This window comes from Ovis canadensis, chromosome 1 (assembly GCF_042477335.2).
Source record: "Ovis canadensis isolate MfBH-ARS-UI-01 breed Bighorn chromosome 1, ARS-UI_OviCan_v2, whole genome shotgun sequence".
In the NCBI taxonomy this organism is placed as follows: domain Eukaryota; kingdom Metazoa; phylum Chordata; class Mammalia; order Artiodactyla; family Bovidae; genus Ovis; species Ovis canadensis.
Window position 1 is genome coordinate 121,532,467 of NC_091245.1, and position 13,266 is coordinate 121,545,732.

At 39.1% G+C, this 13,266-nt stretch overlaps 1 protein-coding gene across 3 annotated transcripts in view; it reads left to right on the forward strand.

Moving 5' to 3' along the window:
* Window positions 1–11,982, forward strand: part of TIPRL (TOR signaling pathway regulator) — a 71,098-nt gene extending 59,116 nt beyond the window's left edge. Inside the window, exons 6-8 of one of the 3 annotated variants that reach the window (XR_011248310.1) lie at window positions 5,291–5,386; window positions 8,796–8,858; window positions 9,906–11,982. Coding sequence is in view for 2 of the 3 variants with exons in the window: in XM_069548821.1 (XP_069404922.1) it covers window positions 5,291–5,386; window positions 8,796–8,858; window positions 9,906–10,049 (303 nt within the window). In the remaining variant the exon portion in view is untranslated. The remainder of the gene's footprint in view (window positions 1–5,290; window positions 5,387–8,795; window positions 8,859–9,905) is intronic. The other 2 variants (XM_069548821.1, XM_069548828.1) reach the window with 2 other exon arrangements.
* Window positions 11,983–13,266: the final 1,284 nt, after the last annotated feature.

Here is a 13,266-nt window from a genome sequence, read left to right on the forward strand (position 1 = left end):
GGCACCCCACTCCAGCGTTCTTGCCTGGAGAATCCCAGGGACAGGGGAGCCTGGTGGGCTGCCGTCTATGGGGTTGCACAGAATCAGACACGACTGAAGCGACTTAGCAGAAGCATGGGATCAGTATGGCTTTGGGGAGCCTGTCTGCTGATGTGCCAGGGTTGTGCCCCTCTTTTGCTGAAGGATTGGCATGAGGTGTCCAGTACTGGAACTTGCTGGGTTTTAGGTGGGGCTTGGTCTTAGTGCTGAGATGGAGGCCTTTGGGAGGGCTCTCACCTATTCATGTCCATGGGGTCAGGAGTTTTGGTGATCCAAAAGTCCCAGGAGTCAAGTCTCCTGAATCTGGGGTTCAGGTCCAGTCCCTTACAATACCATCAAGATTTCACAGTCCACATAGCACAGAAGACAAATGCCTAGACTAATTGTAAAACAGCTCTTAACAGCCAAGAACACCCAAAGAGATTCACACGCTGACATAGGAAAAAGGAGAAGGAAGACGAAGAAAAGGGGGTGAAGAAAGGCTATGAAGAGGAGTCAAAAGACAGCAATCAAGCTAATAATCAACCCCCTAAGTGAAAGTTGATACTAAAAATTAGTCTCTTAAAGATACAAAATTAAAAACAAAAAATAAACAAAAGTCAGAAACATGGAATTTATTTTAAAAATAGAGTGTTTTTTTATGGAAAAAGTAGGTTATAAAAATAAAAGTTAAAGAATTAATAAATAACCATATTAGGACAACATGAGAAAATAATTTTTTAAAAGGGGGAAAAAAACCAAATATATATATAGAGAGTGGTGGTGAGAGGAATGTCCAAATGATTCTTCCATTTTCCTGCTCCAGTCAGTTTGCCTACCCAGAAAGTTCTCCAGTATTTCTAGAAAGGTCTTGACCTGTTGTGGGCATCTTCCCTTGCTCCAGTTTGTATTTGTTCTCGAAATCTACAGTTGCCTTTAAAGCTTACGGTCTCAGGCTTAGAGTGGAAATGTAAACCATTGCACCTGCCACTGCCGGGGAAGTTTCTCCCTCTTCCCTTTGCTTATACAGCCACTGGGGTTCTGCTTTGGTTTGGAGCCCACCTCTCCTTATAAGGTGCCTTACCTCTGGAAAAGGTCAGTTTTCATTCTGATTCTAAAGAAGGGCAATGCCAAAGAATGTTCCAGCTAGTGTACTATTGAGCTCATTTCACATACTAGAAAGGTAATGCTCCAAATCCTTCAAGCTAGGCTTCAACAGTATGTGAACTGAGAATTTCCATATATAAAAGTTGGATTTAGAAAAGGCAGAGGGACCAGAGATCAAATTACCAACATCCACTGGATCAGAGAAAGCAAGAGAATCCCAGAAAAACATCTACTTCTGTTTCACTGACTATGCAAAAAACCTTTGACCTTGTGGATCATAACAAACTGTGGAAAATTCTGAAAGAGATGGGAGTGCTGGACCACCTTACCTATCTCTTGAGAAACCTTTATGCAAGAAAAGAAGCAACAGTTAGAACTGGAACATGGAACAATGGACTGGTTCAAAATTGGGAAAGTAGTATGTCAAGGCTATGTATTGTCACCCTGCTTATTTAACTTACATACAGAGTATATCATGTGAAATGCTGGGCTAGATGAATCACAAATTGGAATCAAGGTTGCTGGGAGAAATATCAACAACCTTAGATATGCAGATGATACTATCCCAATGGCAGAAAATGAAGAGGAACTAAAGAACCTCTTGATGAAGGTGAAAAAGCAGAGTGGAAAAGCTGGCTTAACACTCAACATTAAAAAAAACAGAGCATGGCATTTAGTCTCATCACTTCATGGGAAATAGGTGGACAAAAAATGGAAATAGTGACAGACTTTATTTCCTTGGCTCCAAAATCTCTGTGGACGGTGACTGCAGCCATGAAATTAAAAGACACTTGCTCCTTGGAAAAAAAAGCTATGACAAACCTAGATAGCATATTAAGTATAGTCAAAGGTATGGTTTTTCCAGCAGCCATGTAAAGATGTGAGAATTGGACCATAAAGAAAGCTGAATGCCAAAGAATTGATGCTTTCAAACTGTGGTACTGGAGAACACTCTTGAGAATCCCTTGGACAGCAAGGAGATCAAACCAGCCAATCCTAAAGAAAATCAACCCTGAATATCCCTTGGAAGGCCTCATGCTGAAGCTGAAGCTCTAAGACTTTGGCCACCTGATATGAAGCGCTAACTCATTGGAAAAGACCCTGATGCTGGGAAGAATTGAGGACAGGAGGAGAAGGGGGCCACAGAGAATGAAATGGTTGGATGACATTACTGAATTAATGGACGTGAGTTGGAGCAAATTCCGGGAGACAATAAAGGACAGGGAAGCCTGGCATGCTGCAGACCACGGGGCGGCAAAGAGTAGGACACGACTTAGCGACTGAACAAAAACTGCTTGTAAGTCTCTCTCCATTGTCTGTCGTTCGCCTAGACACAAAGGGGTGAAAATAGGAGCTTATTAGGGCTCACTTGCTCAGTTGTGCTGGGATAGGGGAGGGGTACAGCAGATGTTGTTAGGGTGTGTGAGGAGTGCTCACCACAGCTGGTTCTTGCTTGGTCTCTGCAGGAGGTCCCCAGTCTGAGGCAAGTTGTGCGCTTCCCCAGGGGAGTTGGTCTTGGTCCTTGGCAGACTTGTGCTGCTCAGGCTCCCAGGAAGATGTGGGTAGCAACCCTTAGCCGCTCACAACTTGGTGGTAGTTGCAGTCTCTGGGGTCGGGACATTATTGGCCCTCTACCTTCCACCTCTGGCATTTGCACCTGCCTCTCTGCCTCTGGGGCCATAGACCACTGCCATCTTGCCCCCATTTGGCATTCACCTGGATTGTGTCCTTTTTTCTCTGAGCGTGCAGAGCTAAAGCGAAGCATTATAGTTTTCCCATGGGAATGATCTTTTGCTTCTCTGACATTTTCTCAGGTCTGTCTCTGCCGTGTCATGTTAACGCCCCTAAGTATCTTCATGGCAGTCAACCCTGATCCCTTCCCTGAGGACCAATCCCCAAGGGCTGCGCCTCTGCACCCAGCCCCTACTCAACTGCGGGGAGATGCGAGTGTGAGCTGCTTCTTGGCCGGAAAATGCCAACCAGTGCAATCTCTGTGGTGAATTTTCTCCAGTTTGCCTTCAGAGCACTTGGCTTGCTGTGTTCCCCTCTGAGGTTCTGAAGCTTCCCCCTGACCCCGCCTATGAGGGGGTTTCCTAGTGTGCAGAAACTTTTCCTCTTTCATAACTCCCTTCCGGGGGCTCAGATCCCCTCCCGCCCAGAACTCCTTTGTCTCCATTTTTGTTTTTATCTTTTGCCCTGCCTTATTCTGAGGAGATTGGTTTGCCTTTCTGAAAGTCTGGGGCCCTCTGTCTGCGTTCAGAAGATGTTCTGTGGGAATTATTACACGTGCAGATGAGTTTTTTGATATATTTGTGGGGGAGAAGGTCATCTCCCCGTCCTATTCCTGTGCCATGTTAAAGGTTCCTCCTCTGAGTTTTCTTAAATCTCATTAAGTTTCTTCACAATAGCTACTTTGAATTCTCTATCAGTTAGATTGAAATATTCTGTGACTTTAAGTTTGGTTTCTGGAGATTTGTCATTTTCTTTTTGTGGTGTAGTATTACTATGGTTTTTCATGGTGCTTGATGAAGTGCTTCTCTGCTGGTGTGTTTAATAACAGGTTAAAAGTGAGAGTGCTTTCTTTTGTTGTCTGTTAGGTGGCACTATTGACTTCTGTCCCTCTTGACTTCCCTGGTGGCTCAGATGGTAAAGTGTCTGCCTATAATGCAGGAGACCCAGCTTCAGTCCCTGGGTCGGGAAGATCTTCTGGAGAAGGAAATGGCACCCCACTCCAGTATTCTTGCCTGGAGAATCCCATGGACAGAGGAGCCTGGTGGGCTGCAGTCCATGGGGCTGCACAGAGTTGGACACGACTGAGCACCTTCACTTTCACTTTCAGGTGACACTGTAACACAGGTTTCGGTTTCTCTTGGCTGTGCTGCTTCTGTTATATTTGAGAACTGGTGCTTTCTGTGCTTTGTGAGAGGTATGGCTCTGTGCCTTCTTTGGCTCTTCTTGTGCCTCTGGATTAGCTACTGCTTTGCTTCTGTTGGAGCTGCTGTGTCATGGGGATGGTGGGCTTTCCCTCATGTCTGGGATCCCCTGAGACATAGGCTCTGCTCTGGGAGGAGGATGGGGAAGCAGGAGGGGAGCAGGGTTGTGCAGTCACCTCCACCATGTTGGGTGTTGTAAGTGTCTTGGGCTCTGCCATTGCAGACTGGGGGGCAGGTCTTTGGGTATGTCAGCTGCTGGAGGGACAGAGTCCCAGGCCCCACTGCTGTTGCTTCCCTGTCGCCTGTGCCCACAGGAGCTCCCACACTCAGGACACCAAAGTCATGTGTGCTGCTTCCCTGGCTGCTGGGGTTTCTGAAGCTGTGGGCTCAGCTGTCACAGACCTAAGGCTGGGATTGCAGGCACGGACTCCGCTGTTGCTTTGGTTCTGCTTCTTCCATATGTTCCAGTACACCCACCAATAGATGTATAGATATGTGGAATTCTCCAATGACCTAATGAGTTGGGCACAGGTATACTTTTGCTGAGTTGTGGATGTTTTGCAGGTTGTAGATTGAAGGGGAGAAACAAAGGTAACCTTGTTTCTGACAGCATTGCTATGAGGTTTAAAGACCTGAAGACAACACACCCTATCCATCCCCTCCCTTCCTGACACCAGGACCCACACTCCACTTATTCTGACTTTCTCCAGTGGTAATACTGGAAAATGGAAACGTGCAGATGTGACACAGCTCAGAGATGTTAAGAACATGCTATAATGATCTCGTAAACCAGACCTTGGCAGTCTAAGATAGTAAATACTCAATCGGTTGCGTTGAATTAGACCATACCATTAAAGGCCTCTTGTCTTTATGTAAAGTTAATGAAAGATGAGTAGCAACAAAGAACTAGGTTGTTTTCTCATTTTATATTACTGATATTGTCATTTACTATAAGTGTCTTCTTTTTATGGTGTACATTATAATTTTCATATTATTTAGGTACATTTTAAGTGTTTAACCTCATTATCTTTTGACCTAGAATAACTATTTTTCTATTATAGGAAGCTGTTTATGTTATGTTACATAATATAAACAGGTTTTCAGCTTTGGTTGGAACTAGGGCAAAGAACTTCTAGTTGAGAGAGTTTGTGCCTTAAATTTTTTTTTCTTTTAGCAAATTAATACAATTTTAATTTTCATTAAAATGTTGATATACTTTTTTTCTTTTCCAGAGAGTAATGCCTTCTAGTTTTTTCTTGCTGTTGCGATTTTTCTTGAGAATTGATGGGGTGCTTATTAGAATGAATGACACAAGACTTTACCATGAGGTATCTCTTCTTATTTAGTGAATATACTAGTTAATATTGGGCTTGTTCATGTTGTTATGTTGTCAGTCTGAGAGTTTGAAATTCAACAGTGCTTTATACTATATGGTCATCCATCTAACCTTTAAGATTGAGTGTTTCGCATTCACTGTTGACTGCACAGTTATCAAAACATTACATCTTCTTTTCCAAAAGTTCTAGTAGCTGAAAATGTTTTTCTAAAAGACATTTCCATTAAGGGGAGCCTAATGCTTTTTGAAAAGAATTGTGTTTACTCTGTTTAATCTGTTTAAGAAAACTATCCCTTAACTCTTACTTTTTTTTTTTAATAGTATGTGTGGTTTATGTGCTCTCCTGATATTAGAAATATCAATCACATAGCCTCCAGAAATTTGTATCATCCCATCATGTTAATAGTTGTTTTAATGCTTGGAAATTCTGTATTCTATTTCAAGGAATTGTTAACTTACAAGATTCTTAAAAAATAAGAAAGTATAGGGAGGCTTAATTGAGTAATGAAAATTAATTGAGTAATAAAAATTCTTCTAGTAGCTTATAGTAGCCTATCCTTTTTTAATGAATTTTTGACATCAGATTTGTGATCATACAGAATGATAAATAAAAGAAGAGACCACCAGAATGACAAATGAGAGAAGAGACCACCAGTATCAGTCATGGTAGTTGTAGTAATAGTTAACTTTTCTAACAATCCTATAAAATAAATATTATTATTATCTCTGCTTTATAGTTGAGGCAACTAAGGGAAAGAAAAATTAATTAAATTGCCTAAGTTATACAATTAATAGGGCTTCTCTGATAGCTCAGTTGGTAAAGAATCCATGTCCAATGCAGAGACCCGAGTTCAGTTCGTGGGTTGAGAAGATCCACTGGAGAAGGGATAGGCTACCCACTCCAGTATACTTGGGCTTCCCTTGTGGATCAGCTGGTAAAGAATCTGCCTGCAATGCAGGAGACCTGGGTTCCATCCCTGGGTTGGGAAGATCCCCTGGAGAAGGGAAAGGCTACCCACTCCAGTATTCTGACCTGGAGAACTCCATGGACTGTACAGTCCATGGGGTTGCAAAGAGTCGAATGTGACTTTCACTTTTTTTCATACAATTAACAGGTGGCAGAACTGGGATTTGAACTCAGTAAGATAGAATTGGATTGGTATTTTCCTTTTTTTTTTTTTTTTTTACGGCCACACTGTGTGGTCTCTGGGATAGCTCCCCAACCAAGGATTGAAACCCCCACCCCGGCTACCTTCAGTGGTAGAAGCTTGGAGTCTTAACCACTAGATCACCAGGAAAGTTCCTGGATCTTTTTCTTTTCAAAAGTGATAGCAAAGTACTAAAAATAAGCTACATTTTCAGTTCAGTTCAGTTCAGTCGCTCAGTCATGTCTGACTCTTTGCGACCCCATGAATCGCAGCACGCCAGGCCTCCCTGTTCATCACCATCTCCCGGAGTTCACTCAGACTCATGTCCATTGAGTCCGTGATGCCATCCAGCCATCTCATCCTCGGTCGTCCCCTTCTCCTGCTGCCCCCAATCCCTCCCAGCACCAGAGTCTTTTCCAGTGAGTCAACTCTTCTCATGAGGTGGCCAAAGTACTGGAGTTTCAGCTTCAGCATCAGTCCTTCCAAAGAAATCCCAGGGTTGATCTCCTTCAAAATGGACTGGTTGGATCTCCTTGCAGTCCAAGGGACTCTCAAGAGTCTTCTCCAACACCACAGTTCAAAAGCATCAATTCTTCGGCACTCAGCCTTCTTCACAGTCGAACTCTCACATCCATACATGACCACAGGAAAAACCATAGCCTTGACTAGACAGGCCTTAGTCGGCAAAACTCCCTCAGAAAAAAATGAAATTTGCGTTTTTAGAAATGTTTGCACTTTAGCTCAGAAATGTTTATTTCTTTTTAGGGTTTATCCTCAAAAAGATTCTTATATACAGTAACCCACAAATTTTAATTAGGCAGATGTATAGAGTTGTGTGTGTGTGTGTGTGTGTATATATGTATTCATGGAAATGCTATTGTTTGTAACAGTTCAAGGATCTGGAGTGGGTTGCCATTTCCTTCTCCAGGGGATCTTCCTGACCCAGGAATCGAAACCCGGGCTTCCCACATCTAGTCAGACACTTTACCGTCTGAGCTACCAGGGGAGCCCCAAAGGAAAGAAGGAAAGTGCTTTAATAACCATTGAATGAATATTGATTAAATGGCCATTTATATCCTGTTAACCTGCAACAAATAGACTGCCAGATATTTCTCCAGCAAAATTCAATTTATTCAGGATCAGTAGAAAATTGCAGTTTGGGATCTGTAACCATGGTGAGCCATGTGCAAGTCCCTGCATGGCAAGGGAAGGAGAATACTTTTATAGACTAGAAAAGGAAGGTGGGAGGACTATAGGAAACAGAGTCCATGGCTTTCCATTGGCTGATTCCTTCCCAGAAACTAAGAGGAGTCTTGCTTTTTTTTGTTGGGCTTTGCTATGGTTGCAGGATGTGAGAGCTTCCTGTTTTAGCTGTATTTAATTGAGGTTTCTATTTTTAATTTTTTGCAATTCATATAGTAGAAAATATACAACCATTAAAATTAGTAGTTGATTTGAAGAGATGGACAAATTAATATTGACTTTTAAGGTGCAAGTATGAATATAAGATTTTTTGTAGAGATTTCTAAATGTTGAGGATAGTGTTATCTATAGAAGTTGTGATTGTTGATGATTTATACTCTTATGTTTATATTATTTGATTTTTTTACAATGAGCATCAATCTTTTTGTTGATATAGAAGATTGAAACTTAAAGGGAATGTAATCTTGTGATTTTTTTCTCTTATTAAATAATGTTTTACCAAAAAACAAATTGTAATAAATTATTTTCTAAAACCTCCCTTTAAAATGTCTTAAATGGGAAAATTAAAGTATAGAAAAAGTGACTATAAATAAGCAATTTAACAAATTTTTAGAAATAGGAAAGAATAAAACTTGTTTAAGCTTTTTAAAATTTTTGAATATAAGGGTAGCCACAGTTATGTAGGTAGATGCTAGTATAACTTAAGGAAAAGGTGTGGGTCCAAACTTGAAATGATATTTAAATCTCTTACATATTTCATTACAAATATATACATTTTCTTTCAGAGTAAAACCTTTGCTTGTGTTTCTCTTACATGACAATTATTAAATATGTTTACATATGTATATCTGATATTACTGTAATTTATACAGGTTGGAATAATAATTTAGAATTCTTGAATTAGTTATCTCACTGTAGAATAGATGGTCTCATCAGACTTAATGCTACTTTTACAACCTGTTCTAAAATGTAGGCAATTCTATTTAATAGGAAGGATTTTGTAAATCAATATACATAAATTTATTGCGATTTTTTTATTTTTAAATATAGGCTGACAAGACCTACATGTTACGAGAATATACATCACGAGAGAGCAAAATTGCTAATTTAATGGTACAGTATTTAAATATCAATTTTTAAAAGTTAAGTTTTAATGTTTTAGGTTGTGGTATCCTCCCATGTCCCACCCATCCACCAAACCTGTATCCCTAAATCCATTCATTTACCTAATAGGTAGGTAAATCCTGCTGAAGTGTATTTTTTCTGGTACTCACCTCAATTACAGTTAGAGTTGTTAGGTATATTAGTCATCATCCAACCCAATTTCCATTTGTATTCTGGAAAAACAGAGAGCCAAAGGTGTGACTTACTCTAGCTCTTAGAACTGGTGGTGGAGCTGCAATAGGATGTTCTTTCTACTACTTATTTTGGGGGGCATAATACCCCCCTCCTTTTTTTGCCCCCCTGGAGTTTGTAAAGAGCTTCTGCAAGTCTATAGGAGTTAATAATGGCTTGTTTAAAAAGTGATACCTTCCCGCTAAGTTGATATTTTTTTTTTTAATTTTAGTTTTTTATTTTTTAAATTTTAAAATCTTTAATTCTTACATGCATTCCCAAACATGAACCCCCCTCCCACCTCCCTCCCCATAACAACTTTCTATTTTTAAAATTCACCCTTAGTGCTTATTTCTATCTGTATGCATTGGGTTGGCCAAAAGGTTTGTTTGAGTTTTGATGTTAAGATGTTATGGAAAAATCTGAATGAACCTTTTGGCCAACCAAATAGAATATATATGAGTTAGAAAAGTTACTTAGAGTCTATTGGAGACGACATATTGGCATCTAACTGAAGACTGGTGCTTTCAGGATACAAGAATAACTGGAAAAGGGAATTGGAATAAGATGTATTAAATTCTTAGAACATTTAATGGTGCATTATAAGTGACATCTCCCTATGATTTTTGAGGAAACCCTCTAGTAACAGACTAAATGAGTCAGTAACAAGAGATATTATTAGGAGTGCCTAATGATGTTCCTTATATACATATATTGTACCTCATTTTAAAATTGTCATGCTTTAGGAATGCTTGAACCAAAGCATTTCCAAAATTATCATTGTAGTAACTTCATATATGCTAATATGATTTATGTATTTCCTAGCATGTTTCACCTTCCCTCTTCACGGAACCTAATGAAATATCACAGTATTTACCAATAAAGGAGGCAGTTTGTGAGAAGCTAATATTTCCAGAAAGAATTGATCCTAACCCTGCAGGCTCAAAAGAATGTACACCTGTGGAATAGAATGTGTTATGACATATATTCACTGTGGAATCTGACTGGCTATTTGGAGGGGGGTATTTTTATTTTGAGAATTAATTGCTTTGTCTATGTGCAGATTTTCTGTAACCTTAAAGGAAAAAAAAAATAAAGGATTGTTGCAGGCAGATTCCACTCAACTGCTGTTTGTACCCTGTCTTCAAATAATATTCCAGGAATTTATATTCTCTGAAATTAAGTTCAGATTTCTAAATTGTAACAAAGCAGAGTCTCACTAAGAAGGTGATGTGTGTATGTCTCTGAAGGAGTGAGCACAACCTGCGTCTATCATGAAACGCTATCTTCTACCATGAGGAGAGGTTATTTTAAATCACTCAATCATAGCACCTTGTTGCTTTCATTGGATTCCTCATCACGTACATTGATATAGTTTAGTAGCTCTTTACCTAGGAAATTGATCTGTGCCCAGGAATTAAAAAAAAAATTATCCCTTAAATTTTAAATTGGCTTTTGAAGTTTAAAGAAAGTCAAACATAGAACCAAATAAACTATATTTTTGGATAGCGTAAGGTGTTATGTCGCTGGAAACACACGAACGTGGTTTGCCACTAACAGCTAGGGTGTTAGAGCTGTCTCCTTCCATCTTTAGGTGCTTTTTCTGTATTTGGTACTATATGTACTGACATGTATTCTACTTCCATCTTCCATTGGATATTGAATTTGATATTAGTCCTAAAAAGTTTGAATTAAAGTGGATTATTTTAAGTAAACATTGCATCAACCCGTAAAGCAATCAGATTAATTTTCTGCTTAAAATATTTGAAGGGTAGCTGTGGAAGAGGAGGAGGAGGAGGCTTATTTTAAAGTCTAAAAGCCAGTTTTTCATTTTTGTAAGATTCATGTTTTTAATGTTACAGGGGATCCAGGAAAGTGTGATTAATTAGGACAATGCCTCAGTAGTACGGAAAGTACACAGAGGTAAATTAAAAATCCATTTGGTTATTTTGATGATGACCTTTAAATATTTTATATTCTTTTCTGCCTTTCTAAATGATCTCCATAAAGTAGAAAGTAGTTATAAAGCACCAAGTAAGAAATTATGTTAAATGGATTTTTAAAAATATTTTATTTACAGAGCAGGGGAAAAGAATTACCCTCCCCTGCCAACTGTTTCTAGTTTGAAATAACTATTGTACATATTTCCACTTGATGCATAAGTCATTAAAGAAGAATATTTAAGTATTAGAACGACTCTTCAGGTATTAGCCTGAAGATAAATTTTAGGGAAACAAATACAATTGGATATTCATCATTGCTCAGACTCTGGTGTGTTGTGTGTATTTTTTTTTTTGCTGATTTTATTAGCTAAATTTAGTCACAAATAATTTGTGTATTTGTGTTCTGCTTCATCAGCCTGCAAGGTATAAAAGAATCAGGATTTTTTTTGGCTATGAGAAAACACATGACATACTCACTGTATATTAAATATATCTGTACTTAGTGTTTCCTCCTAGGACAGAAAAGTGTATATTTTGTACTCTGCTTTCTGTTTATTTGCCATGCAGATTTGAACAGAACAGACTCTTTAGTTATACGAATTATAAAAAATGGAAAGCTTAAGAATATTCATGAGTTGAATTAGTTGAGGTTTCTGGGTAACAACATATTATACATATATTTTTAACTTAATTCAGATATCTTAGTCACAAAATAAGTCTTAGATTACTTATTTTGAGAATCCATTATTAAAAATTGTAGAATTGATCTTTTTTAGAGGGTGGGAGGTGGGTAGGATGAGGTGAATGGATAAACTTATAAAAACTTCATTAGCTTATTCCTGTGGAGAATACCAAGAAAACTTGTATTTGCCCATTGCTAAACAAGACCTATACCATTTTATATTTATTGTTCCAAGTGTCTTTTTGTAAGAGTAGAATAAATAATAAGTAATTACTGATCTGTGTTTTGCTATTTCATTTGATTCAATTTTTCTTGAAACTTAATTAAAAATGGTTTGGTGTACCTTTCTTGTTTGTGCTTTCTATATATATTTAAATATTTATTTATTTGACTACATTGGGTCTTAGTTCTGTGGCACTTGGGCTCCAGAGTGTGTGGGCTTTAGTAGCTGTGGCATGCGGCCTTAGTTGCTCTAAGACATGTGAGGTCTCAGTTTCCTGACCAGGGATCAAACCTGTCTGTGTCTTCCACACTGCAAGGCAGAGTCTTAACCACTAGATCACCAGGGAAGTACCACGCTATAAATGTTTGTGGTAATGTATCATTCCATTTCATTTTCAGTACTATACATCCTATATGGTATTAGATACAGGGATCACAATATTGAAGAAGATACTCAGTCAGCCCTCTGCTGGTTCGACATCTGCAGATACAGCCAACCATGGATCAAAAATACTGAAAAAGAATTTCCAAAAAGCAAACCTTGAATTTGTTGTGTACCTGCCAGCTATTTACGTAGCATTTACTTTGTACTTAAAACTATCTACATAGCCTTTACATATTATAAGTATTTAGAGATGACTTAAAGTGTATGGGAAGATACGTGTTAAGTGAAGTCGCTCAGTCATGTTCAACTCTTTGCGACCTCATGGACTGTAGCCTACCAGGCTCCTCTATCCATGGGATTTTCCAGGCAAGAGTACTGCAGTGGGTTGCCATTTCCTTCTCTAGGGGATCTTCCCAACCCAGGGATCAAACCCAGGTCTCCCGCATTGTAGACAGACGCTTTACCATGTAAATACACCATTTTGGAGTGCGAAGTCAAGTGGGCCTTAGGAAGCATCACTACAAACAAAGCTAGTGGAGGTGATAGAATTCCAGTTGAGCTACTTCAAACCCTAAAAGTTGATGCTGTGAAAGTGCTGCACTCAATATGTCAGCAAATTTGGAAAACTCAGCAGTGGCCACAGGACTGGAAAAGGTCAATTTTCATTCCAATCCCAAAGAAAGGCAATGCCAAAGAATGCTCAGACTACCACACAATTGCACTCATCTCACACTCTAGTAAAGTAATGCTCAAAATTCTCCAAGCCAGGCTTCAGCAATACATGAACCCTGAACTTCCAGATGTTCAATCTGGCTTTAGAAAATGCAGAGGAACCAGAGGTCAAATTGCCAATATCCACTGTATCATCGAAAAAGCAAGAGAGTTCCAGGAAAAGCATCTATTTCTTCTTTATTGACTATGCCAAAGCCTTTGACTGTGTGGATCACAGTAAAC